This window comes from Pelecanus crispus, chromosome 10, assembly GCF_030463565.1.
Source record: "Pelecanus crispus isolate bPelCri1 chromosome 10, bPelCri1.pri, whole genome shotgun sequence".
In the NCBI taxonomy this organism is placed as follows: domain Eukaryota; kingdom Metazoa; phylum Chordata; class Aves; order Pelecaniformes; family Pelecanidae; genus Pelecanus; species Pelecanus crispus.
In genome coordinates this window covers 39205935-39230069 of record NC_134652.1, presented here as the reverse complement: position 1 = coordinate 39230069, position 24135 = coordinate 39205935, and the positions used below count along the sequence as shown (strand labels likewise).

The following is a 24135-nucleotide window of genomic DNA, read 5'->3' as shown; positions in this document are numbered from 1 at the left end:
CTCGCTGCCGTCGCTCCTAGGTGTCACAGTAGCATACAGAGTCAGACTGGATTCAGGGATCGAGACCACAAGCATTGAGTCATCCAGGCAGGAATATTTACTCCTCCCCAGTGCTCCAGCCCTGCCTCCTCCTTTGTCAAGCGCTTACATTTTATCATTACCAGTACAAGTTCTAACAGATGGGCTTTTTTATGATGCTCCATCCAGGAGGTCTTAATAGCGACTAACTCCATGATCCAGCCGTTTGGACATCATTGCAGGTGGCACAGGGCATGGCCAACACCGTGCTGAAGACCAAGTTGCCTGCTCTTTTAATAGGAAGAGCATCATAACCTCACAGTCCTCAAGTCTTGTAAAGAATGTGTGGAGATCGTCCCAGCTCAGTCCAAGGCCAGAGTTGGTTGGTTCTCAGCTTACTCAAGAAATCAACAATGTCAAGTCCTTGACCAGTCTTTACACCATGCAACAGCAGAAGTCCTGCAGCCTTCCATCACACTTTATCACATGTGATGCCAGACATTCATGTAAGGCCTTTTCTGGCAGTAGCTCGGGTTGTGTCCTCCTTCCAGCACTGCTCCTACACTTAGCATCAGAGATTCACCGCTTTTATCCATTGCCTCCCCACCCTTGTGTCAACTTTATGCTTCTGCCAGGACAGTGGGACAAGCTGATGCTGCACTGTGGAGACTGGCTGTGTATCTTGTTCAGTTGTAGGTCCGTGGTGGCATGGCTTGGAGCTATCCTCCGCCAGATGCCTTTGTGTTTCACACACCAGACGCGAGTGTTAGCTGTGGCAGGAGGTGACTTCTGAGCTGTTGAAGCTCCGGGGTCAGTTCTTCCAAATATGGAGAGGTTGTTTTTTACAACAAGAGTACTTCCTGCTTCAGGAGAAAGGAGAAGTAAGGTGATTCAGGCGGGTTATGACAAAACAAAATGTTTCATTTAGCAGTTTGCATTGAGACTGGTGACCAGCTGTTGAGGAGAGAGTCTAAGTCCTTTGCCCCCTGGTATTTCCGTGCCCTAGTTCCGTTCACAGGCTGCAGAGGAAATACTGCATCTTTATGCCATCAGGACTGTCATCACTATCAAGTCACCCAGTTCGGACTGTCTGGGACCACGTGAGTCTCCACCAAGATGCTGGACATAGCTGGACCTTTACTGACAAACCTTAACTGAAATACTGCATGTTAACGGGCCACGTCTTTCCATTTCTACAGGCTGCTCAGTAATGTTTTAAAGAGTGGAAGTCCCACGATGAATGCCCAGATGTGACATTTAGCTCTCATTCAGTCTGTAGAGATTATTGGATCGAGTCCTGGACTCTATGGCAACAGGAACCCAAGAACCAGAGCAGAAACAGTTGCCATCTGAAATGACATTTTGACAGAGATGGAAAAGTTTATAAGACATACCGGTCTTCTTTTGTAAATGATAACCTTTTTATATGACTGCTTTTCAAGGGTGATAGTCAACATGTAAGATAGACAACAAAATATCCCTTTTAGTCATAATTCTGGTACTGTGCTTCTATTTATTTGATCCTAGTTAATACTTGTTCAGTTTATAATACTGAGTAACTGAGGTACAGCCATCATCTTTGTAGCACCAAACAACAGAAGACAGAGGTCCAGAAGGTTTCCTTCAGAGCAGGGAAGCTCACACGTAACTCACAGATCTTCCATGTGCTGAAGTCCTGCTCAGGTGCCCTGGCTCCATCAGTAGCAGTGCTGACAGAGGGTTGGCAACTGCAGAAAATCTCCCCAGAGTCACATCCCATTAGTGAAAAGGGGAAGAATTACAGCTTAGCGGACTTCGTCAGAAAGATTACTTAATTCCAAATACTTAGAAATCTTACCTATCAAGCATTCGTCAGATATCCTTCCTTTACCAGTTTGGAGGAAACAGCAATGACTGAGCTTAGAGTAAGACCGGTAGGATGTATGAAGTGGTGCAAACTGCAGCAAATAAAAGTTCCAGCCAAAACCCAAGAAACTGAAGTGTAAGCAGAGTTTGAGGAAGCACCATGCAAATTCTTAAGAGATAGTTATGAAAGATCATTTAACCCTAAAAACATAGCTGGAAGGAAAGCACATCAAAATCTGCAATTCAAAAAGTTTGGAATAAAGCAACTTTAGAAATGGAACAGATCCTCAAAGCAAGGATGTAAATGAGTCTTGGCCTTGTATTTGAATCAAAGTTTGGTCAATATGCCTGCCTCAGTATCAGGTTTCCTTTGTACAACACTTAAAGGATGAAAGAGATGTAAGCCTTTCAACCAGGAGAGTGCAGCAGATAAATTCCATCTGTCGAGGCTCTGTTTTCCGCAGTCACCAAAAAATGTCAAGGAACAATTTGTTGCCATTTATGTAAGGTTGTTAAGCAACATGAAACTCAAATATTGTGCCCATTCATTTAGCATTGGAGCAACTTAATTTGAGAAATGAAGAGAGTAACTTTGTGTGATTCACAGGCTTATATCGACTAGTGCTTAGTGTTCCCAGGGCACATGTTTTTAAGAGCTGCACATGTCCTAGGTTGGCTTCGTCATGCAGAGATCTTCCTAAAGGAAGGTCACAGCAGGCGTGGAGCTGGGTGGTTTTGTGGCATCATTTTGGATTATCAGGGAGACAGGATTATGCTATTGCTGATGGAGAGGCGTTTACAAGTATCAGCAATACTTGTGATTTTGGCTGAGCATCTTCCAACCAGTTACTCATCTTGAATCGTGAATCTGTTTGAAGCATACTTGTGCTAGCAAGGAGGTGGTGGTAATGGAAACTGCAACATTTCATGGTAATTACGGTGGATAATGTGGTGGATTTCATATGGGAATTAATACCAGAGTTCAACGGTGGTGAACTCTGGTATTAAGCAGTGGTGGGAACTGGCTGAGAAGGTGCAGAGGCTGAGGAGCCCTCACCCCTGGCGCCTTGTCCCCAAGTGACACATCTCCAGGGTTATGTGGTCAAGCTGTGGCTCTGGAGAAGAAGCTATTAGCAATTGGTCCTTCCCGATGTATTTTATACACCTGTAAAGAACAGGTGACATCTAGCCTGGTGTCAAGGGACAAGCATAGAAGAGGTGTCACCAACACCACCTGTGGCACAGCGTGGTTGTCCCCGTCTCACTTTGAACAAGCCATGGTGTCTACCCAGCCCAGGGCAGTCCCGTGCAGAACTGGCTGCAGCGTGGCCACGTTCGGCTGATGCCCTGGGAGAGGTTTCTGCTCCAGGGGCTGTGGCTGGGTAAGAGCAAGGCTGTGCTCAGCGGGGTGGGCACGGGGAGTGCGGCCGCTTGAGAGGTCTGTGCTGTGGTGCAGACCCCCTTGCTGCTCGAGTGAGCGTCCTCTGCTTCTTCCCGCAGCGAGACTTGCTTTGCTTTGCTTCACATCCCTCATTTCAACCAGCTTAAGTCCTAAAATTCACCTGACCCTATAAAAGAGTTTATTTTTGCATCCCCTTGCTGCCTGTGAGCGCCTTGACAAGCACGTGCGCTGCAGCACTTGCAGCACCAAGCTCTCGGGGCGCCTTTGGCAGCGTGTTTGGCTTGCCGCGTGCCGCTCTTGGGTGGCGTTGAGCCAGCAGGCTGCCAAAGCTTTGGGTTTTTTTATCTCTCAGGTTGGACTTCAACGGGTTCTACACAGAGCGCTTGGAGCACATGTCTGCCGAGCGCAGCCAGAAGGCAGCTCCCCTGCTTCCCCGCCTGGCCGTACCTGCCCAGTGAAGCCCTGCTGCTGCCCCTTTCAGCCGTCGCTGCTTCTGCACCAGCAGAGAACCGGACACTCGCTCACTTTGAGCGAGGAGTACTCGACCCTCTACGTGCACATTGCGAGCTGAAAACGAACCATAAGGGTTGTCCCAGAGAGACCAGGAAATATTCAATCTCCTGAAATGTATGTAATGGATTTTCTCTTCTGAGAGGCTTTTGTTAAGTCCTTTTTTGTTTTCTTTTACCACATTGTAAAATGATGTTATCTGTGTGTTGTAAAAGAAATTTAAAAAAAAATCAGGGTTATTTTGTCTGTTAACAGAACTCAGGGTGCAAATTGGTCTTTTAGGTGACTAAATTTTGGTTGGCTCGCAGAGATCAGCTGCCATGCGGCATTATTTTGGGAGGAGAGCCTAACTGGGGGGTTGCTGGGGTGACGCTGATCAGCTGCTTGGAGCGATGAGCAGGTACACGGTGTTCATATCGTATTGGCCGAGTCGTCAGCAGAGGACTTTCAGGGAATCTTGCAGAGTTGTGCAGCCATAAAAATTGCTCGAGCCAGTTCGGAAATGGGTGTAGCAGACGGTGGAAGAGAAGAAAAGTCTTCCAGGAGCAAGTGGTAACCAAGACACGTGCCAGAGACCTGGGGGCCTCGGTGGCAATTGTGGGAACGTGGGGAGACATGCAAGGGCTGTGGATGCAGGGCTGAGTGCTCCTGCGAATGACCTCCCCTCGTCCTTTGCAAAGACCTTCTAGAGCACATTAGAGGAAAGAGCCAGGTTCTCTTGGCTCTGGTGGCCTAAAGCCGATCCTCCAGCTTGGCAGAGGGCAAGAGAACCAAGGAGAGGATGGAGACCACCAGTCCTGGGTCTGGAGGACTGAATTCCTTCATCTGAAGGTTGAGGACCGAGACCTCAGCCAGCACCATCTGGCCCTTCAGGGAAAGGACTTGTGCCGTTCATGGGGAAGGGGAAGTTTCCTGTTCCCCTCACACTGAGGTGGCCTCTCAGTCCAGGGAGGCTTGGAGAAGTTGACCTGCCATTTCCATTAAGTTTCTGTGGATCTGCAGACTTCACAGCCCATCCCTCGAGCTCAGGGTGCAGAGGCAGAGGGGCCCGGGTCCCTGGAGGAACCTGCTCGCCATTCAGTGCCCAACATCTCAGGCTTGAGAGACTCCCCTGGCACCTCGCTGGGCCGCTGCTGGCACACACCTTTTTTTTAAGCCAATGAGCAGTGTGGTTCATGGCTGTTGCGGGACAAAACTCCGTTCACGCAATTTAAATTAAATCCGGATTGAAGCCATTTATAGATGAGTAAAACATAATTAACCAGCAAGCATTGAGTCTCAGCAGAAGTAGGAGCTATTTCTGAAATGTTAATTTTTAAAATCGACAGCAAATTTCTAAGCACCCCTCTATGAGTAATCCCAAGAAGTCCCGCTCAACACTGGCACATGTGCACATGCAGACAGTTATGTGCACCCCTCTCGCAGCTTTTGGGGGGGCGAAAGGCACCCCTTTCCTGGGAGGGGGGGGCTCCCCTCCTTGCACACTCCTTCTGTGGGACATGTGGGTGCTCCGCCTCTATGGGATCCCCTGCTGCTCCCTGCGACCCGCAGGTCCACACCCGAGCGAGAAAGCCCCCGGGAGGTCACCTGCACCCCAGGGCTGGGATCCCCTGCTTGTTGCCCCACGTACCGACAGCCCGCGAGCTGGATGCGGCCCCTCGCTGTGCCCGCCCCAGGCAGGGGTGGTGATGCTGGTGGGGCAGCGTCGTAGCAGCCTTTGGCTCCTGCTGTTTGCATGAGAACACATTGACAGGTAACTGCCATTACCCAAAAACTGGTTTGCATTGGATGCCTGGTTGGCTGAGTGGTTACTTTAAAGGCTCGGCTGGATCTCCACATAGATCTACCCACTCCTCTCTGAGAGCAGACCTTGGTCCAGGCCAGATGCCCTCCTGCCAGCCCTGAGCAGGAGGTGGATGTGTGTCTTCTCCCCTCACCAAACGCCACGAGGTGCCAGGAGAGTGGCAAGAAAAGGTCCTGCGTCTGGACCCAGCAGCCCCACGTCCCGTGGCACGGCAGTCAGGTACCTCCTTGCCCAGTCGCGATTTGGGTGCTCAGTGTCTCCCTGGTGAGCCGGGTTATTCGCTCTGCTTCGTAGACCATGGGTTGGTCAGTAGCTCCTTCAAGACCAGCTCAGCTCTGCACACCTTGTAAGGGTTACCATCATGGTGGGGACAGCTCTACTGGAGATGTTTAGATAGTTGTGAATAAACGTGACTAGGAGTGTTGAGGGTGGAAGCACAGAGCTTTAATATTGTTTTTTTAATAAACTTGTCTATTTAGGAGGGAATTACAGAAAAGCTGCGGGGAGAAAGAGGGAAGACACTGCAGCAGCGCTTGGCTAGGGTTGTTTCTGTGCATTTTGGAGGAAGCTTGTCCCTGGTGATGGAGCTCTGTGACAGCCAAATTTGGCATCTGTGCCCCCTTTCATTAAATGTGTCATTTCCTAGCTGGTCCTGGCCTGAAAGACCAAGAAACATAAAAAAATCAGTTTGCGGGAGCAGGGTTCTCTCTTCACAACTTGCTACATGGAGAAGACAAGGGGCAACAGGTTGCATCGGGTGAGGTTTTATCTCAACCTAAGAAATACATTACAAGTGAGAACAATCACTTGCCACAAAAAGCTCCCTGGGGATGTGGTAGGATCCCCGTTGCTGGAGGGTTTCAAGATGCCACTGGCCAGGGTGCAAGATCATAGAATGCTTTGGGTTGGAAGGGACCTTGAGAGATCATCGAGCCCAACCCCCCCCTGCAGTGAGCAGGGATTGAACATGTGACCTTGGCATTATTAGCACCATGCTCTAACCAACTGAGCTAACCCGGCTGGTCAAGATGGCTCATCCAGGCTCCCTTCCCCACCACAGGTCAGCCCAGGTGACCTTCAGAGGTCCCTTCCAACCTGGGGTGTTCTGTGGACAAGGGGGAGAGGGCAGTCAGCTCCGCGGCAGAGCGGAGAGCTCAGGGTGCAGTGCACATCCCTGCTCAGCCCCACGTGGTACTCCCAACTCCTCTGATCCTTTGGGATCAGGGAAGGTCCCAAGTGCCCCACTGATATGCCCTGATGTCCCACGGTTCCCCCAGACCCCCTGACAGCTCAGCCCCCCGTGATGACCCCAGCCCCTCCACCATCTCAGTGCTGTGCTATCTCAGTGCCCTGCCAACACCCCCCAAATGCCTCTCCACTCCCACTGCTGTCCTCAGTCACCCTCAGAGCTCGGGCATCACCCCAGAACCACCCCAGTGCCCCACAGCCAGCCCCTTTGTGTCCAACGGACATTCCTCAATTGTCCCCAGCCCCTCCGCCACCCTAGAGCCAGGCAGGCACCTCCAGTGCCCCATGGACACCCCCTGCATACCCCACAGATGGTCCCCGGTGCCCCACAGGACACTCCCAGCCCCACTGCGTCCTGTAGCAGCCCAGCCACCCCAGCCCCTCCACCACCCCAGAGCCAGACGGGGCTTCCCAGTGCCCCCCCCCGCCACCCCTGATGCCCTACTGTCACCCCCTCAATGCCCTGTGGACCCCTGCGGTGCCCCGGGGCATGCCCCTAGGGGCCATGGACCTGATACCTCTGGGACATCGCCCCTACTCCCCGTGCCACGTGCACAGCCTGTGGTACCCCACAAAGCCTTCCCGATGCCCCATGGACACTCCCTGATACCCCATGGACCCTCCCCAATGCCCCACGGACACTCCCTGATGCCCCCACAGACCCTCCCCAATGCCCCATGGACACCCCCTGATACCCCATGGACCGTCCCCAATGCCCCACGGACACCCCCCGATGCCACGTGGACCCTCCCCAATGACCCACAGACACCCCCCAATGCCACGTGGACCCTCCCCAATGACCCACAGACACCCCCCGATGCCACGTGGACCCTCCCCAATGACCCACAGACACCTCCCGATGCCACGTGGACTCTCCCCAATGCCCCACAGACACCCCCAGATACCCCACGGACCCTCCCCAATGCCCCACGGACACCCCCCGATACCCCACGGACCCTCCCCAATGCCCCACGGACACCCCCCGATACCCCACGGACCCTCCCCCCGGAGTCCCGCACGGGGGGCGGCCCCATCCCCGCCCCGTCCCGCCCCGTCCCGTCCCGCGAGTGGCGGTGAGTCACGGGCGGGCGGGGGCTGCCGGCGCGGCGGCGCTTGGGGCCCGGCACCGCCGGCACCTCCGAGCCATGGCCCCGGCGCTCGTCCCGCTCCTCCGGCTCCCGCTGCTGCTGCTGCTGCTGGTCCACGGTGAGCGTGGGGCGGGCGGGCGTGGGTCCCCCGGCCAGGCAGGCAGCCCGCAGGCAGCCGTGCTCCGCCGACGGGATGGGCATGAAGTTTTGGGGGCGCAGGGCAAAAGGCCGGCTCCCAGGGGGGTCTTCTGCCGTGGGGCAGGGTTGGAGGTGCCAGGCGGGGTGGGGCGGGATGCTTCTCCACGCGAGAATTAAGGGGACGCTTGGGAAGCGGTGCAGGAGGGGATGCGCAAGGCGGGAGCTGGGTGTGGGGTGGCTTTTTGGGACAGGTCACGGCTCGGCAAGGTTTGGGCTGCTTCGGCTGCCAGGCTGAGCCCTGGGGTCCCCGGGGGACTCAGTGGGCATTGCTGGCATGGCCTCCCCAAGCCCACTCGAGGGTGAAGGATGGAGAAAGGGGCTTTGGGGAACAGGCTCGCCTCCCTCGGCTGGCCCCATGGCAGAGGGACACTTTCGGTGACCTCTGCCCCCCGGCCTGCCGGGCCCCCACTGCCACCCTGCGCAGATGGGGCGCCTGCCATTATGTAAAGGCACTTTGGCGAGGGGGCTCCTGCGGGTGAGGGGAAATTTGTCACCGCCAGCCTGCGGCGTGCTGGCGGGGGGGACTGGTGACTCAGCCGGCCGAGGGGGTGGTGACGATGCTCCTGGCTCCCGCTCGGGTGCCGTGGGCGAGGGCCGCCAGGCACCCGCAGACGGAGCACCCTGCCTTGCCGCCACCTCGCTGGGGGCTCCGCCAGCCGCGGCTGACCCTGGGAGCGCAGGCACAGCTGCGGCACGAGCTCCCATCGCAGGGCTCCTGGGGAAGGTGAAGGGTTTGCCGCAGGAACGTCTCCTGACATCAAAAAAAGAGGATGGGAGGAGGGCTGAGGTGGCCCAGACACGAGCCATTCTCCAAAACACAACCCCTGGCAGCTGCCAGACTCCAAGTCACAAACTGTGGCATCAAGATAGGGAACTGAAAAACCCCCGTCTTTATGTATGCACCAGGGTCTCAGTAGGGTTTTCCAGCCTTGAAGGGACCCGCTCGCCCATGGATGATGCTGTGCACCCTGTGGGTGCCGGGACCGGGGGGGCTGGAGCATCCCTGGAGCCGGTCAGGGAGTTGTGCTCCCAGCAGGTATTTCAGGACTTGCTCTTTTGGCTCTTCCCTGTGCCTTTGTGTTGGTCACTTCCATTATCCCCTGACTTGGTTGTTTCTGGGCTTCCTGGCTTAAAGCCCTTTGTCTTTTCCCAGGTGCCACTGCTGGGCTGGAGGAGAAGCTGGCCCATGTCGAGAAGTATGAGATGGTGACGCCGCGCAGGGTGCTGGCGCCTCGGGGGAAGAGGGACCTCTCTGCACCACTGGTGAGTAGCGTCGCCTCCCAAATCGGCACTCACTGCCTTGCAGAGAGTCCAGGGTGGGTGTTCCAATCAGCAGAGACTTTTGGCCCACCACTGGGCTCAGAGCTGGACCCCCTTGGCCCACCACTGGACTCAGAGCTGGAGCTCCTTAGCCCTGTGCCAGAAGAATGAGCTGGTGCACCTTTTCTTGCATTGCTTCCATCCCAGAGGGTGGAGATCTTGAAGTAGCTGATCAGATCAGGTTTCCTGGACTGTTTTGGGTCAAAATAGGAACTGCAGATAGCAGGGTGGACTCTTGGAGAGGGGGCTGTTTTCTGCAGTGCTTTCTTTGGAGACGTTACCCAGTGGTGCCACCTCTTGCAGCCTTGCAGTGATCTTGTGACATCTGGTCTTTGCTTAAGGAAGGATTTGCAAAGCCTCATTGAGCTGTAAGCACTTTTCTTGCTGTGTTTGCTGAAGTTGGTATTTTTTTTTCATCCTTTGGGACAGGGAAATAAGAATCAGAAAGTTGAAGAAACCCACATGAAAGCAAGCCAGTGTTATTTTTCTTGGGAAACCTTGTAATTTGGGGGAAGGAATGGGGTTTGACTCAGGATTTTTGAGCGCTCAGGGCTGACGTCCATAAGATGATGGCCTTGACCTCAAAGATACTTTCTTCATTGCCTGGAAGTGAAATTCAGCCAAAGATGTGGATTCATTTTCTAGGTCCAAAAAGCACTGACTTTAGCACCTGATGAGATGGAGGGGCTGGGTACTTTTATTTTCTAGTAAACTCTTCCTACAGCACGTTCATCTGTGATTCAAACCCTTTCTGATAAACTAGCTTCAAAAACACTCCCCGAAAGCATCTGTTTTCTCTGCTCTAGAAACCTAAACTTGTCCACGAGATAAACATTCCCCAGGCTATTTAGAGACACCATCTGTGCTGGGCGCGCCGGGTGGCTCTGCACCGATCCCCCCGGAAAGGGGAGCTCACCTGTCTTGGGGTCCCTCTGCATTCCACGGCACGGGAGAAGACATCTGCCTTGAGCTGCATACTTTGGGACAGCCATGGCTAGTGTCTGCTGGGTGGCACCTGGATTCGGTCTTGGGTTGGGTGGTCCTTGGACCTCCCAAACCTGCTGTGTTGAGGCTATCAGGTCTGCCTTTCAAGTCATTTTTCTCCTCTTCCACAAAAGTTGGGTTTGCTCTCCCAGTAACCTTGGTGGGGAGGAGGTTCTCACCAAGCCCCTCTTTGAAGTAGAGACAGGTAGCTGGACGGGCATTTTCTGTGCCAGCTCCTCCTGTGGCTTTGCATTAGCAAGCTCTGGCTGGGATGGGCATGGAACAATCGCTGGTTCCTGGGTCAGAGCAGTTGGGACATGCGGTGTTGGTCCAGCAGAGCATCTGCCAGGTGAGGTTTGAAGCAGATTAGCTCCCCTCTGGCTTTGCTTAAATGAAAATGTTCAGCCCTGCAGACAGGGTGGAGACCTGGGTCCTGCAGCACAGGATCTCCTGGGATGCCAGCCTTCCCACAGCTGCCTTCTCCCACCCACCCTTAGGAGGGGCACAACAGGGCATGTGGCAAACCTGGGTTTTTCATGGAAAGGGACCTGAAAAAAGAGCAAGAAAGGCCTTGAAAAAGATTTATAGTTACATGCTCTTGATTGCAGAAGTGGCATCTCTCTTGTCCCCATGCTCCGACGTTTCAAAGCACTGTATTGAAACAGGAGGGTGGTTTCCAGCCCATGTAAGACCCTGTGTTGCAAGCTGCTGGCTTCTCCCCCAGTGCACCTGTGCTCACACATCCCTGCTGATCTCCCCCACCGCATCTCAGACCCAGTTGATGCAAAGAGACAAGTCCTTTGCCTGGGTGGAGACAGCCCAGTTCCTGCTGCCCCAGCCTGGGGCTCTGCAGGAAGCAGCAGGACGTTGCAGAGCGAGTGGTGGGGCCAGATGGAGCAGGAGCAAGGGACAGTGGTGGCCCAGTGACCTGCCTTCTTTTCCTCCTCTCTTGTGCTGCAGCTCCTCTGATACATGGCACGGTGCAATGAGCCCCATCCCTACTTGTCCTAGTGAGATCCGTCGCCTCTTCCCACCCAGGGGAGAAAAACCCTGTGCTGGGGTGAGACGGTGGCATGACGTCCTGATCCTCTGCAAGCTCTCTGGGTCTCTTAATAAGACCAGCTGGAAAAAATCCCTCCTCTCTGTGTGCTGTGGCCAAGGCTGTGCTTTGCTTGCTCAGCACGGTCACGGGGTTAGCAGGGCTCGGGCAGGGGCAGGGCTGCGCTGCCTGCACTTTCAAAGCCTTCCCATTTGGAGCGCTTGCAAAGCCCATGCTAATAAGGAAGGGGATGATTCAGAGAAGCTTTATCAGGGCTTTTTTTTTTTAACTTGCCCTGCGGTTGTCTCCTGACCCACCAGCCCCTTCCAAGTGCTTTCCTGCCATTTCTTAAGACCTCTTCTGGCTCCAGCACTGCCAACAATAACAAAGCATCGCTTTGTTGGCGGACACAGAATGGGATGGACATGTCAGGCGAGAGACGCTGTTCATAAGAGAAGAATTTCCCCGGGACCTGTGAGCACCCCTGCACGCCGGCGATGTGCCCGCCTGCAGCCAGGGCTGCCTGGCAGGCTTGTTGCAACCTGCTCAGCATGGGGAGAGGATGTTTTGTGGTTGGCAGCCCGTCGCTTCAGATTGGAAATGCAAACTGGGTAGAACTGAGGGCAACTGGGTGATGGGTAAACCCTCCTTACCTGGCCCCGCTGGTGCTGAGTCAGCAGGACTTTCCGCTCAGTCCCAGCTCCCGCCAAGTCACAGAACATTCCACTGGGAGCTGAGCTGTCGTGTGACAGCAGGTGCTGTCATCCTCCCCGGGGAGAGGCCGCACACTTCATCCAGGAGGAATGCTGGCCCTGCAGGAGATGCTTGCTTTGCCCTTCGCTCAGCTCTCCGCCCCCAGGGTTCCCGTAAGAGCTGAGGATGTGCCCTCAGGAGAGGTCTCTGTGCTGTGGTGGTGGTGGAGGAGGTCCCTGGTGCCACGGGTGCAGCCCGATACGGGGCACATGCAAGGGATTGTCATCTCTATCAGTGGCCCTGTGGGATGGGACCTCTAGAGGTCTGCCCAACCTGTGCAGATGGAGATCACAAGACATCCCAGAGGGAAACACTTCCTATGGAGGGACATCTCCATCCTGGGGGTTCAGGGCTCGTCTGGGCTGAGACACAGCCACTCTGACCCAGCCATAGTGACTGGAGGTTGGACTTGAGGTCCCTTGCACCAGCACTAGGGCAATGCTTATGGGATCTGGCACATGGTGATACTAAAATCTGCTCTCAGTAGCAGACGAGAACAAAGGGAAGGTTATTCTCTAACCATGTTGTTTCATATTAGATCAGTCAGAGATAAGGAAGTCTCTGCTGATGAAAGCTGTTGGGTACTGGGGATCTTTGTGGCTCAGCCTGTGAGTAAGTGCTGAACTCAGTCCCCAAAAAAGGAGCTTTTGGCTGATGAGTAGGAAACCTCAGTTTCTGGTACAGCCATCTGCAGCCACGTGTCAAACACGGGAAACCAGACTTTGCTGACTCTGTTTCATTGCTGGTGACCTGTTCTTTATCTCAGGATGTGCTGGGGATTTGTGTTATTGCCCGCATGCTTTCTTTCCTCTCTTCTGATTTCCCGTGTCTTTGCTGGATGCCTCCAGGGTGAGCAGCCAGGCCCCCTGTCCTGCAGCCACCTTCCAGCAGGGTGCATGCAGACCCCATGCCCTTTCTGGGCAGGTCCTCTCTTCTGTAGCTGTTGCTCCTGGTGATGGTGGGTCTGTGCTGTTGTCTGTCTGTCATGCAGAGCATCTACCCGGATCACGACCTCTACAGTGTCCATGCTGAAGGCAGGGACTACCTCCTGCGGCTGAAGAAGAACAAGTGAGTGCGGGTGGGCACAGCAGGATGGCCGGGGGGAGGCTTTATTCCCACCCTTGCCATGAACATCACTTCTCCAAGGTCTGGCATCACCACACCGGCGATCTAAGCCCTCAGCCCAGACCCTCACTAGCAAAATATCACATTTTTTCCCTGCTTGCCAAACCCACCTGGGAAGGTCATGGGCCCACCATACCCAACCTGACCAACCCTGTCCCCAAATCTTTCCATCCTCTCCCCAAAACTGGGATCATTGCTGATGCCCCTTCCCCACCCTGCAGGGAGCTGCTGGGGCAGCACTACACTGAGACGCACTACTCGGCTGACGGCACGGAGATCACAGAGAAGCCGGATGTTCAGGTACGTGGCTGGCTCCGGGGAGAACAGTTTTTCCTCTCCTGTGTGGTCCCACCGTGCTGACAGCTGGTGCAGACCCCCTTTACACCTCTCCTCTCTCTCGGTGGCAGGATCACTGCTTTTATCAGGGTCACGTGCGAGGATACGCCGACTCAGCGGTGAGCATCAGCACCTGCAGCGGGCTCAGGTAAGACCTCCAACTCCCCCGGGCACTGTGACTGGCCAGAGGACAGCATCAAGCCTGGCTTTGGTGCACGCTGCAGTTCTGCTCCTGGCAGATGCGGTGTCATGTAGCGGTGAGCCGGTGTGACCAAGTCCCGGCCAGCTGGAGCTGTGCTGATGGAGGGAGAGCTCATCTTCCCCCCGAGGAAGAGAAGAAGACATCCCTTTTCCTGCTGGCGGTGGGAGCCCTGGCTTGGCGCCCAGCAGGAAGGGCGCGTGGCGTTTTGCAGCTAAGTCTGCTGGTTTTGGGGGTTGACTCATGGCATGGGGTGAGACTAGAAACCTGACCACAACAGGAGGTCCGGGCAGGCGTGCTCTCCCTGGGCAGCAAGACACGGCTTGTCCTGGATCCATCCTCTCTTCCCAGGGCAGATCGGACCAAATTCACTCGAGTGCTGCAGCCAGTGGCACAAAGGTGTGCTCGTGGCGATGCACTGGCTTGCAGGCAGCCGGCATGCCCTCCAGGCCATGCCGAGCTCCTAGAGCTGATGGCCAAGTGCCTTTCTGAAAGAAAAGTAAAGCATACGGTGCATCAGGCCAGCTGTGTCTCCCTCTTCCCACTGGCTTCTGGTCATGCTGGTGCTCAGTCCTCAAAAGCTGCCTTGGGTCTACCTGCATTTAATGGCAGAAAGCATCCTTGCAGAGTAACCCAAGCCACCAGGTCCATGCAAGGTTGTTCAGTTTGCCATGGAAGATTCGTCCTCTGCTGTTCTCTTTCTTTTAAGATCAGATGGCAGCCAGACATTGCAAGAGAGTAAGACAGAGAGGAAGGGGTCCATTGCAGGGGTATGTGTGAGGAGGACGGGTAGTCCCTGGAGCACCAAGGGACCTGCAAACACCCATTTGCAGGAGAAACACCCGGTGGAGCTGCATGGCAGCCACTTCCTCACTTTGAGAGCAGGGGTTGTGTCTGCGGAGACCTTGGCTTGCACAGCTTGTGCGTATATGGGACACTTGATATCCTTGTATAGTAGGAGGACAAGATGTGCAAGGGCAGGACAGGAGACAAGGACGATACAGACAGGGCACATGGGACACCTTACAGAGAGCATCTTGAAGGCCAGAGCTGCTCAGCAGAAATTCTGTGTTAAACCTGGCCTGGCAGCATGGAGCAGTTCTCCTTGCTGAACCCTGTGACATTTCTGCTGCCCAAAATACAGGATACTCCCCTTGCTACCAGCCACAGATGCCGTGCCAGGGTTTGCTCCCTTCCAGCCCGGCACCCAGTTTCCAGCCTCCCTAACAGTCTTTTTGTTCAACTGGTGCTTCTGCAGCCTCCAAAAGCAAATGCTGTGCTCATGTTTCCTATTGCTCCCATCTCCCAGCATGCCCCAGGTCAGCTCGGTCCTGCAGCACCTCCTTGATGTGTGCTCTTGGGCCAGGTGAGGTTGCAGGGAAGATGCATCCAGTCCCTCACATTGCTGTGAGCTCCTGCACCCTGTACCTCTGCACAGCGATGTGGGGCTTCATGCCCCACCGAAGGGCTGCTTGGGGCTTTGCACTGAGTGTAGTTTCATGCACGTGGCCAGAAGGACCTTACTGTCACGTCCTGCTAGTGGCCTGTAGTTCATCCAAGCTGCCTATGTGAACCATGAAGGGGTTGGGTGGTTTCCTAGCTGGGATTTGGCAGCTGTATTTTGTATCACAGGCACTTGTGTGGGTGTGCGTAGGGTCTGTCTGCGTCCTGCCAGATATGTCCCCAACCTGACGCCCACCCTCTCTCTTGGCAGTGGGTTTTTCCGAGTGAATGAGACCACCTTCCTGCTGGAGCCCCTGGAGGAGGATGTGGCCGGCCAGCACGCAGTGTACAGAGCAGCTCACCTGCGGGGGAAGCGTGGCACGTGCCAAGAGTCTGGTGCCACCCTGGAATATGACCATGAACCGAAAATTCCTGCAGCCATGAAGCTCTACCGCTGGGTTAAGGATTGCTTTCCTTCTCTTCCCTGTAGCTGAGTTTGCAAGAGCCTAGGTCCTGTGAAGTCCAGGAGAGGAATGGGGCCATACCGCATCTCTTGGAGATGCTCCTCTCCCACATGTTGTTGGTTGGGTACCCAAACACAGGTTGCTCCCAGTGGCCTAGCTCCTGGTGGGAACAAGTCCTCAGATCCTGTACCATTAGCAGGAGCGTCCTCCTACCCCTTGAGCTCCGTGATGGCTGCACAGCCTCTCTCCTGCCTTATCCCAGTAGCACGCTTGGGTTTTGACTTGTGTGTTGGAAGATGTCTGAAATGCCCAGCAAAGTAACATCAGAAAGCAGAGCTAGAAGACCTGCTAGCCTTGAATAACATTGGAAGATGCCCCAGGATCCAACACATCCCACAGGAGGGTCAACCGCAGGGCTTGGCAAGCTGCAGAGCTGAGCCCCTCTTTGTGCTCACTTTCCTCTTCCTTTCTAGAAATCAGCTCCGTTACACAAAGGTCCCCGATACGTGGAGCTGGTCCTGGTTGTGGACAATGAGGAGGTAAGCGTGGCGGGGGTGAGCTGGTGCCTGTGTTTTTGCTGTCATCCACTGCAGCGAGGAGGTCAAAGACAGCCTGGAAATCTCTCTGTGTCCTTCCTGTAGTTCAGGAAACACAAGGACTTGCGCACAGTGCAGAACCGCATGAAGGAAATCGTGAACCACGTTGACAAGGTGAGCCCAGGGGTCTGGATGTGCCCTCCCTGCTCCCACACGAGCCCCACAGTGCCAGCACGGGCATGAACGCAGCGGAGGAGAGATTGGCGTTGGTAGGGTGATGGAGCTGGAGCTGATCTCAAGCCCATAGGTGGGCTGCTGCAGGGTGACCAACTCCCATGGCCAACAGGGTGTGGGAAGTGGACATGACAAGCAGCTCAGCCCTGGGTCCTCAGGAGGATGGGATGGCTGCATCCTAGCTCTTTCATAAGGGAAGGGGGGAGAAATTTCTTCTCATAACCCCCGGGAGCACGTCCCACGGCCACTCTCAAGCTGGGGCGGGTGCTAAGGAGGGGATGGTGATGGATGCAGTGCACCAAGGAGGGGGTTCTGCTTGCCTTGCTTCAGCTTCGCTCTTTGGTTGGCAGTGTGGGAGCAGCATCTTGGCCTTCACCAGCCAAGAGGGAGCCCAGAGGTCCCAGGGTAAACCCCATCTACACGGTCACCCCAGCTTGTGTTATTTATATATTGCACAGTGAGGTGGGGTCCTGGGTTTGGCTGAGGTTCCCCCAGAGAGGTGGGACTTTCCCTCTGCTTGTGCAGCTCAAATCCAAGCGCTCTCTCCGGGCTGTCTCCCACCCCAGCTTTATCAGCCTCTTCACCTGCGGGTGGCCTTGATCGGCTTGGAGGTGTGGAGCCACAAGGACAAAATCGTGGTCAGTCCCAACCCAGAGGTGACGTTGGACAACTTCCTCCACTGGCGGGAGGCAGAGCTGCTGCGGAGGAAGCCGCATGACAATGCCCAGCTGATCACGTAAGGACAGGGGGGGCCACCACCTCGCCATCCTTGCAGCCCTGCTGCTGCTTGGGCCACATGGCCACGGTGGCATCTCAATCCCACAGGGGCATAGACTTCCACAGCACGACCGTAGGGCTCGCCAAGAAGCTTGCGATGTGTACCAGGGACTCGGGCGGTGTCAACCAGGTGGGTCCCGCTGCCGAGGTGTGTGCTGGGAGGGCAGCAGCGGTCCCATGGGCTGCACTCCTTGCGTTGTATTTTCCAGAGCGGGTCTCACATCCACTGGTCTCCAGCTTTCCCTGTTCTCACCCTTAGGGCTAGATCTAGTTCCTGGCATCTCCAACCCTTGAGTGACTGACCCCCAGAGAAGTGTCAGGGCCGCAGGGGAAGGGTACCTGTGGAAACCCAGCTGGGTGCCTGCGGAGGGCTCTGATATACCTGAAGAGCCTCCCAGAACAGCTCTGTGGACACAGGGCTTCTCCCACCACCTGTGAGGTGGCTGGGACTTGGTTTGCAATTGCTCCTCGGCCATGCTGGTTGTGCTTCTCATCCCTCCCCAGGGAGGGCATCCTTTGCTGGAGCGGGAGCAGTCGGCCATGGGACCTACGGCTGTCCAGAACCACCACAAAGCATCGTTTCAGGGTGGCCACTATATCTAAGCTCACTTACACCCCTGAGAGCCCAGTCTGGAGGCCTTCAGGGGCCACGAGACCAAGTACAGCTCTTGCCTTCCTTTACCTCAGCATGGCAGCATTAGGGAACAATTTGCGGACAGCAACGGGAACTGGCACTGAGCAATTGAAGAGCCCCATTGGGTCCCATGGAGATGCTATGGAGAGCATTTGAACCACGCTGCACTTCTTGTCCCACAGGACCACAGCACAAATCCTATCGGTGCTGCATCCACCATGGCTCACGAGATGGGGCACAACCTGGGGATGTCTCATGATGAAGATGTTGCTGGCTGCCGCTGTCCTGTCCCCAAGGCTGATGGAGGTTGCGTCATGGCAGCGAGTGTTGGGTGAGTGAAGGAGAAAGGGGAATACCCCTGGGCAGCAAATATCTTGAGGTGTCCTCCAGCCCTGTCCTGATGGGGTGAAGCCTGTGAGATGGTCAGGTCTGGGTGGATGCTTCACTTGAAGCAGCACTTCAAAGGTCTGTTGGTGGCCCTCCAGCTTCTCCCTGGCCTGGTGGGTGCAAGGGCCCTTGGGCTCTCATCTCTGTTCATGACTGCCTGTTTCTGTGCCCCTTCAGCTTGGTTTACCCCAAGCTCTTCAGCCGCTGCAGCGAGCAGGACATGTGGCAGTTCCTCGGGGACCCCAGGACCAGCTGCCTGCTGAACATCCCCAGGGCAGATGAGCTGTACGGGGGGCCGGTGTGTGGGAACCAGTTTGTGGAGCGGGGAGAACAGTGTGACTGTGGCACGCCAGAGGTAGGGATGCTCTCTGAGAGCCCGGGAAGGAGGGTGGGTGGCCGGGACCTGAAACCTGTCATTCAGACTCGGAAAAAATTGCGCAAGCCTCTTCCCTGGGCATCGTGTTTTGCAAGACTCATCTTCCTTATGTTCCTGATGCTTCTGCTGAAAAATAACTTGGGGAGGATATTTGTTGGTTTGGAAGTTTGCCCCTGTTTCATGTAAGCTGGCTGTGAGCTTAGCAGGAGCGTGCCTAGTAAAGGTGGACATCCCCCCTCCCCCCCCAGCATATCCTCCAAAGAGGTGATCCAAGGAGGGAGACATCATGGCACGGTGTCCTTTCAGGAGCCATGCTCGGCTTTTCCTTGTCCCTAGCAGCCCATCACTGCATCACAGTGGGGAGATTTCAGACAAATGGCCAGGCAATGTCTCTGGGATAAATCCCTGGGTCACAGCCCTGCTCTGGGACCTGAAGGGATGCTCCCCTGATGCACAGACCACAGACATCCTCCTGTTTTCTCCTTCCTGGAGGTGTGCAAAGGGGGCTACCAAAGAGCAGAGGCACCAGTCAGGCCCCATCTTCTGAAACAAACAAACAAACAAACAAATCTCTTCTGGTCCTTTGGTTTGGTGTTGGTAATGGGGGGTAAAGACACAGCAGGAATGGTTCACACCTGGGATGATACTGTGGAAGATGCCCCATGGTTCAGCCTGTGGTGGCTGTGCTGCCATTGGCACCGGGTGACGTGGCAACTGGGTACCCCCAGAAAGGAAGGAAAGGGTCTTTTGGGGAGGTTTTCAGTCCCTCCCTGTCTCGCAGGAGTGCTCCGACCGCTGCTGCAATGCCACCACTTGCCAGCTGAGAGAGGGAGCCGAGTGTGCCCGGGGGGACTGCTGCCAGGACTGTAAGGTACTGCTGCTGCCGGAGGGGGACCAGCTTGGCAGGGAAGGGAGCTGGTGGGTGCTCAGTCCTGCCCCGTGCTCCTCTGGAGCTTCCTGGTCGAGGCAAGGTGTATCCATAGCCCACTGGAGAGCCTGAAGGACCTCTGTAGCAGCCTGCCCAGAGCCAAACGCACCCAATGGCTTGCAGGGGAAATCACGGTTTCCAGTTGATGTTCTTACTACATGGACAGTCAGCATCTTGGGTGGGAAGTGGTTGGGAAGGTGAAGCAGCCTCTGTTTCTGGCAGCCTGCAGCCCAGCTCTGTTAGGTTTGGTGCAAGATGAAAGGTGTTGAAGAACTGGGCACTCTTCAGAAGACAGCAGCATGGCCTATTCCTGATTTGGGAAACCCACCTTCTTCTTGTGTTCCATTTGTCCAAGAGAAAGTTGAGTTACATGCATTACATTACATACATACATTCCTGCACGCAGGTGTAAGAAATACCTTGATGTGAAGAGACAGGGCTGGAAGAGGATCCTGGGGCAAGTCCAGAATAAAAGCAAAGCACAAGGTGCTGCCTGCAGGGCAACTTGACTATGGGAAGACCCAGTGCGAGGCCTGAGGGGGTCTCCATCCTCTGCAGTAGCTCAGTCAATAGTCTTTGTGGTCTTTGTGGTCTGGTCTTTGTGCCAGAGTGGCACAAGCTGCCGCGGATCTGTGGGGTGCTGGGAGATGTTTCAAAGACCAGGGAGCTGCTGGGCTGTGGTGCCTCTGTGGATCTGGGGATGTGAGAGCATCGAGGCAGTGCCGACATCCCCTTTTCTGTGTAGGTGAAGGCTGCTGGTGCTCTCTGCCGGGCCAGCAAGAACGACTGCGATCTGCCAGAGCACTGCACGGGCCTCAGTGCCGAGTGCCCGGAGGATGTCTTCCAGGAGAACGGCATCTCCTGCCAGAATGGCAATGGCTACTGCTACAACGGGGCCTGCCCCTCGCATGGCGAGCAGTGCCGCACGCTCTGGGGCGCAGGTAGCTGCTCTCCCACCCTGCCCACGGTCCTTGCCCCATGTGCCGGGTGATGTGCCTGCAGCCCCGTCTCCTCGGCTGTGGTCCCCTCCTGCATCCCTAGCTGGGGTGCCACGGCATAGCCGCTGGTGCCGGCGCCACCAGCTCGCTGCGGGCTTTGGCTCCGCATGACCCTTTCTGTGTGTCCCCAGAGGCCCAGGTGGCTCCTGATGTCTGTTTTAAGCACAACAGTGAGCAACACCGTCACCTCCACTGCCTCACTGAATATGGGAAGCAGCCCTGCAGCCCCAAGTAAGGAGATGGGGATGGGCCGTGGTGTCCATGTCCGGTGACAGCACCACGGGACTGAGCGAAGCTCCCTGGCCCTGTGCCACCCCCGCCACTGGTGTTCACGGCTGCTTCTCGTGCAGGGATGTGAAGTGCGGCACGCTGCTGTGCCTGAGCGACAACGCCACCCCCGTCCTCGGCGATGGCTCCTACTCCCTGTTCTTCGGCCACTTCAAGTGCAAGGCGGTCATCGCCAGCAGCGACACCAACGAGGTGGTGGCCAAGCTCAGGCTGGTGCCCACCGGTGCCAAGTGCGGAGAGGAGATGGTAAGCGCGCTGGTGGCTGTGCTGGGGTGGCAGAGAGGGGGGTGACCGCTGGCTGCAGGGACCCGGGGCAGCCTCAGAGCCCCCCTGCCTGCCCCCAGGTCTGCTACGCTGGGCGCTGCCAGAACCTCCTGGTCTATGGCAACAAGAACTGCTCGGCCAAGTGCAACAACCATGGGGTATGCTGTTGGATCATCCTCTCCCAGAGCAGCCACGGGGCCCAGGCAGTGGTCCCAGCCCCTATGGCGTGTCCACCACCCTGATGCTTTCCTCCCTCATCTCAGGTGTGCAACCACAAACGGGAGTGTCACTGTGAGCCTGGCTGGGCAGCGCCCTACTGTGAGCAGAAGATTTCAGAGCTGGCAGCAGGTACGGCGTCCCCTCTGCACGGCTGGCACCAGCTGCCTCGGCCTGATGTGTGTGCCGGGGAGGGAGCCTGGGGAGCGAGTTGGTGCCCTGCTGCGGTGCTGGTGGGCACCGCTCCATCCCCACGGGGTGTCCCCGGTGCAGGGGTGCCCATCCTGCCACCCACTGGGTCTCCACAGGGAGCAGCAGCATGGTCTTGGCGGCTGTGCTGGCCGTGCTGGCGCTCTCCGGCATCCTGCTCGGCATTGGCATTGTGCTCCTCAGAGGCAGGGGGATGAGGCGCTTCCAGAAAGGGTAATTCCCCCCTCCTCTGCCCCACAGCGGGGTTGAGCCATGGCCGCACAGGCTGAGCTCGGGGGGTGCCCAGAGCAGCCTCCCCAATGTTCCCATGCCCCACAGGAGGACCTCCAGCGGGCCCGCTGCTGGCCTCGCCAACCCGCTCTTCCAGGAGGGCGGCCGGATGCGACCGCCCCGCCGCCAGCTGTCCCACCACGACATCGGCCACCCCAACCTGCTCAGCAGCACAGCGGCCCCGCGGGACACCCGGCCCCTTGGGCCCTGCCGCCCGGCCCCGCCGGTAAGGGAGACAAACAGAGCCCCGATGCGGGGCAGCCTTCACAGCGTGGGCGGGAGGGTGGCTTCTCACCCTGTATTTTGCTGACCCTGCAGCCACCAGCACCAGTCCCCCAGGTGACATCTCCAGCATCTCCAGGATGGCCCCTGCAGGTAACCCCGCCTCCGAAAGCCACTGCTGCCTCGTGGTGCGGTGGCCTGTCCTTCCTGCGGCTGGGGGCCGCTCTCAGGTGTCCCTCTGCCAGCCTCCCCTGGCCTGACCAGCCCCAGATGTGTGGGGCACATCCATGGGGTGGCCCAGGCAGGTGGTGACTTGGGAGGGGGACCCTTCCTCTGCTCCCTGTGCCCCTCCAGGTCCCCCCCTGGCACCCAGGCAAGGGACTCAGGTCTGTCCTCTCCTCCCGCCAGCCAAAGCCGAAGCCTCCCAGCAAGCCTCTCCCGGCACTGAAGAGCAAGGCGCCATGCCCTGGTGAGGGGCCACCAGAACCAGCCCTCCTTTGCCCCTCGCCAACACCCCCCTCGGTCTCTCAGCAGGGTGTCCCCCCAAAGGTGGCCCTGAAGCCACCCCTGGCCAGGAGGTGACCAAGGATGCTCCATCCGCCGCTGCAGCTGAGGAGTTGCCAGCTCTGGCGCTTGGGTGGCACAGTTGGGGAGTTGCCATCTCACTTCCACCCTTACTTGAATTGCTCATCGGACCCTCCCCCGGGAGGGCACCAGTGTTTACAGATATTTGAGTTGTGCCTTAACAGACTTCATAACCTCATGGCTGGTCCAGGGAGAGCCATCAGCTGGGGCTTCATGAGGAGACCAGGAGTGCGGACCATGCCAACTCTGGTTTTGAGGCCAGCCCCGAGTTCGTCCAGGCTCTCCTGTGCCCTGGGAGCTGCTGCCTTCTCTCCCGATGTCCTGAATGTGTCCTGCACCTCCTGCCCCTTCCCTGCTGTGGCCGTGGCAAGGAGCTCCTGCCATCACCCACGGGGATCGCCGGGGCAGGAGGAGTGCTGCACTGCAGGGACCATGCCCGGGGCCACCGCCCCAGCTGGGGACAGTCACACGGGGAGGTCTCGCCCGGGGCTTTGGCAGGACCAAGCCAGGCTTGGCCGCCCTGCCGGGCTTTTATCTCTTAAGTTATCACTTGAGTTACTGTTCTCCTGAAAGGGAATTTCCTGGGAGCCTTTTTACTGCAGCCGTTAACTTATGACCCTTATGGTGACCATTTCCAAGCCATCTGTTGTGAAACCAGGCCTCTCCATTTTTGATATAATGTAGGTTCAATGCTTTTATACCAATAAAGACTGAAGGTAGTGGTGTCACAGGGTGTCTCTTGGCAGAAGGGGGCAGGAAGCTGACCGGGGCTCAGGGTGCATCTGGCATGGGTTAGAGACAGAGGGGAGAAGGGCTTGAGCAGAGCTCCCAAATCCTCTGCCAGAGCCACGGGGACCAAATGGCAGCAGTTGCTGCCAGCCACACGGAGCAAGGCTGTCAGAGGAGCTGCAGTGAGTCCCTGTGACCGCCTGGCATGCAGCACTGCTGGCCCCCAGCCCCAGCTGCCAAAAGAGGCCATGGGCTTGCTCTGTGACTGAAGAAGACTCGCCGCCATGACTGCCAGCACCAGCTCGGCTCCCACCATCCTGGTCTAAGACAAACATTTGTACTTGCAGGCAACATCAGCACTCAGGGACCAGCCCACGGTCCCCAAGGACAGCAGTCCCACACAGCAGCCATGTCTGCTTGCAAAATGCTCCCGCACTGGTCACATGCGAGCCACAGGGCAGCTCAGGTTGGGACCCAAGGGCCAGCAGGGCTCAGCTCCCACCACGAGCTTTGGAGGATGATAGCAGAAACACAGCAGGACTGCAAGTGCTGCCTCTGCTGCTCAGCACCATCCCGAGGTGTTCTCTGAGGGGGCTCCAAGGGTAGCAGTCGCTGCAGATGGGGACATGCAACTACTGCAACATGCAACAACTCCATATGCCTACAGCAACACCAGCCCTAGAACATGTAAAGCCACCAAGGAAA

The 24135-nt window shown here is 56.4% G+C and overlaps 2 protein-coding genes across 3 annotated transcripts in view; both read left to right on the top strand.

Annotated features, from left to right (window-relative positions):
* TUBGCP2 (tubulin gamma complex component 2) overlaps positions 1–4004 on the top strand; it is a 37558-nt gene extending 33554 nt beyond the window's left edge. For both annotated transcript variants that reach the window (XM_075717228.1, XM_075717229.1), the window contains exon 18: positions 3618–4004. In XM_075717228.1, the coding sequence (XP_075573343.1) occupies positions 3618–3723 (106 nt within the window). In that variant the 3' untranslated portion in view covers positions 3724–4004. The remainder of the gene's footprint in view (positions 1–3617) is intronic.
* Positions 4005–7972: 3968 nt separating this feature from the next.
* Positions 7973–22698, top strand: ADAM8 (ADAM metallopeptidase domain 8). Its single transcript, XM_075717230.1, has 22 exons — positions 7973–8033; positions 9267–9376; positions 13201–13277; positions 13556–13634; positions 13742–13818; positions 15584–15770; positions 16250–16315; positions 16418–16486; positions 17113–17282; positions 17372–17453; positions 18140–18288; positions 18522–18699; positions 19502–19591; positions 20394–20589; positions 20778–20877; positions 20997–21180; positions 21279–21356; positions 21462–21546; positions 21723–21837; positions 21946–22120; positions 22213–22269; positions 22525–22698. Exons 1-22 carry the CDS (start codon positions 7973–7975, stop codon positions 22696–22698), a joined length of 2559 nt encoding a protein of 852 aa, XP_075573345.1.
* The last annotated feature ends 1437 nt before the right edge of the window (positions 22699–24135 follow it).

Excerpts from the sequence above, each read along its gene's own strand:
- ADAM8 (XM_075717230.1), top strand. The coding sequence starts at position 7,973 with ATGGCCCCGGCGCTCGTCCCGCTCCTCCGGCTCCCGCTGCTGCTGCTG. Across the intron at positions 15,771-16,249 it reads CCATGAAGCTCTACCGCTGG|AAATCAGCTCCGTTACACAA; the intron begins GTTAAGGATTGC and ends CTTCCTTTCTAG. Across the intron at positions 21,838-21,945 it reads ATGAGGCGCTTCCAGAAAGG|GACCTCCAGCGGGCCCGCTG; the intron begins GTAATTCCCCCC and ends GCCCCACAGGAG.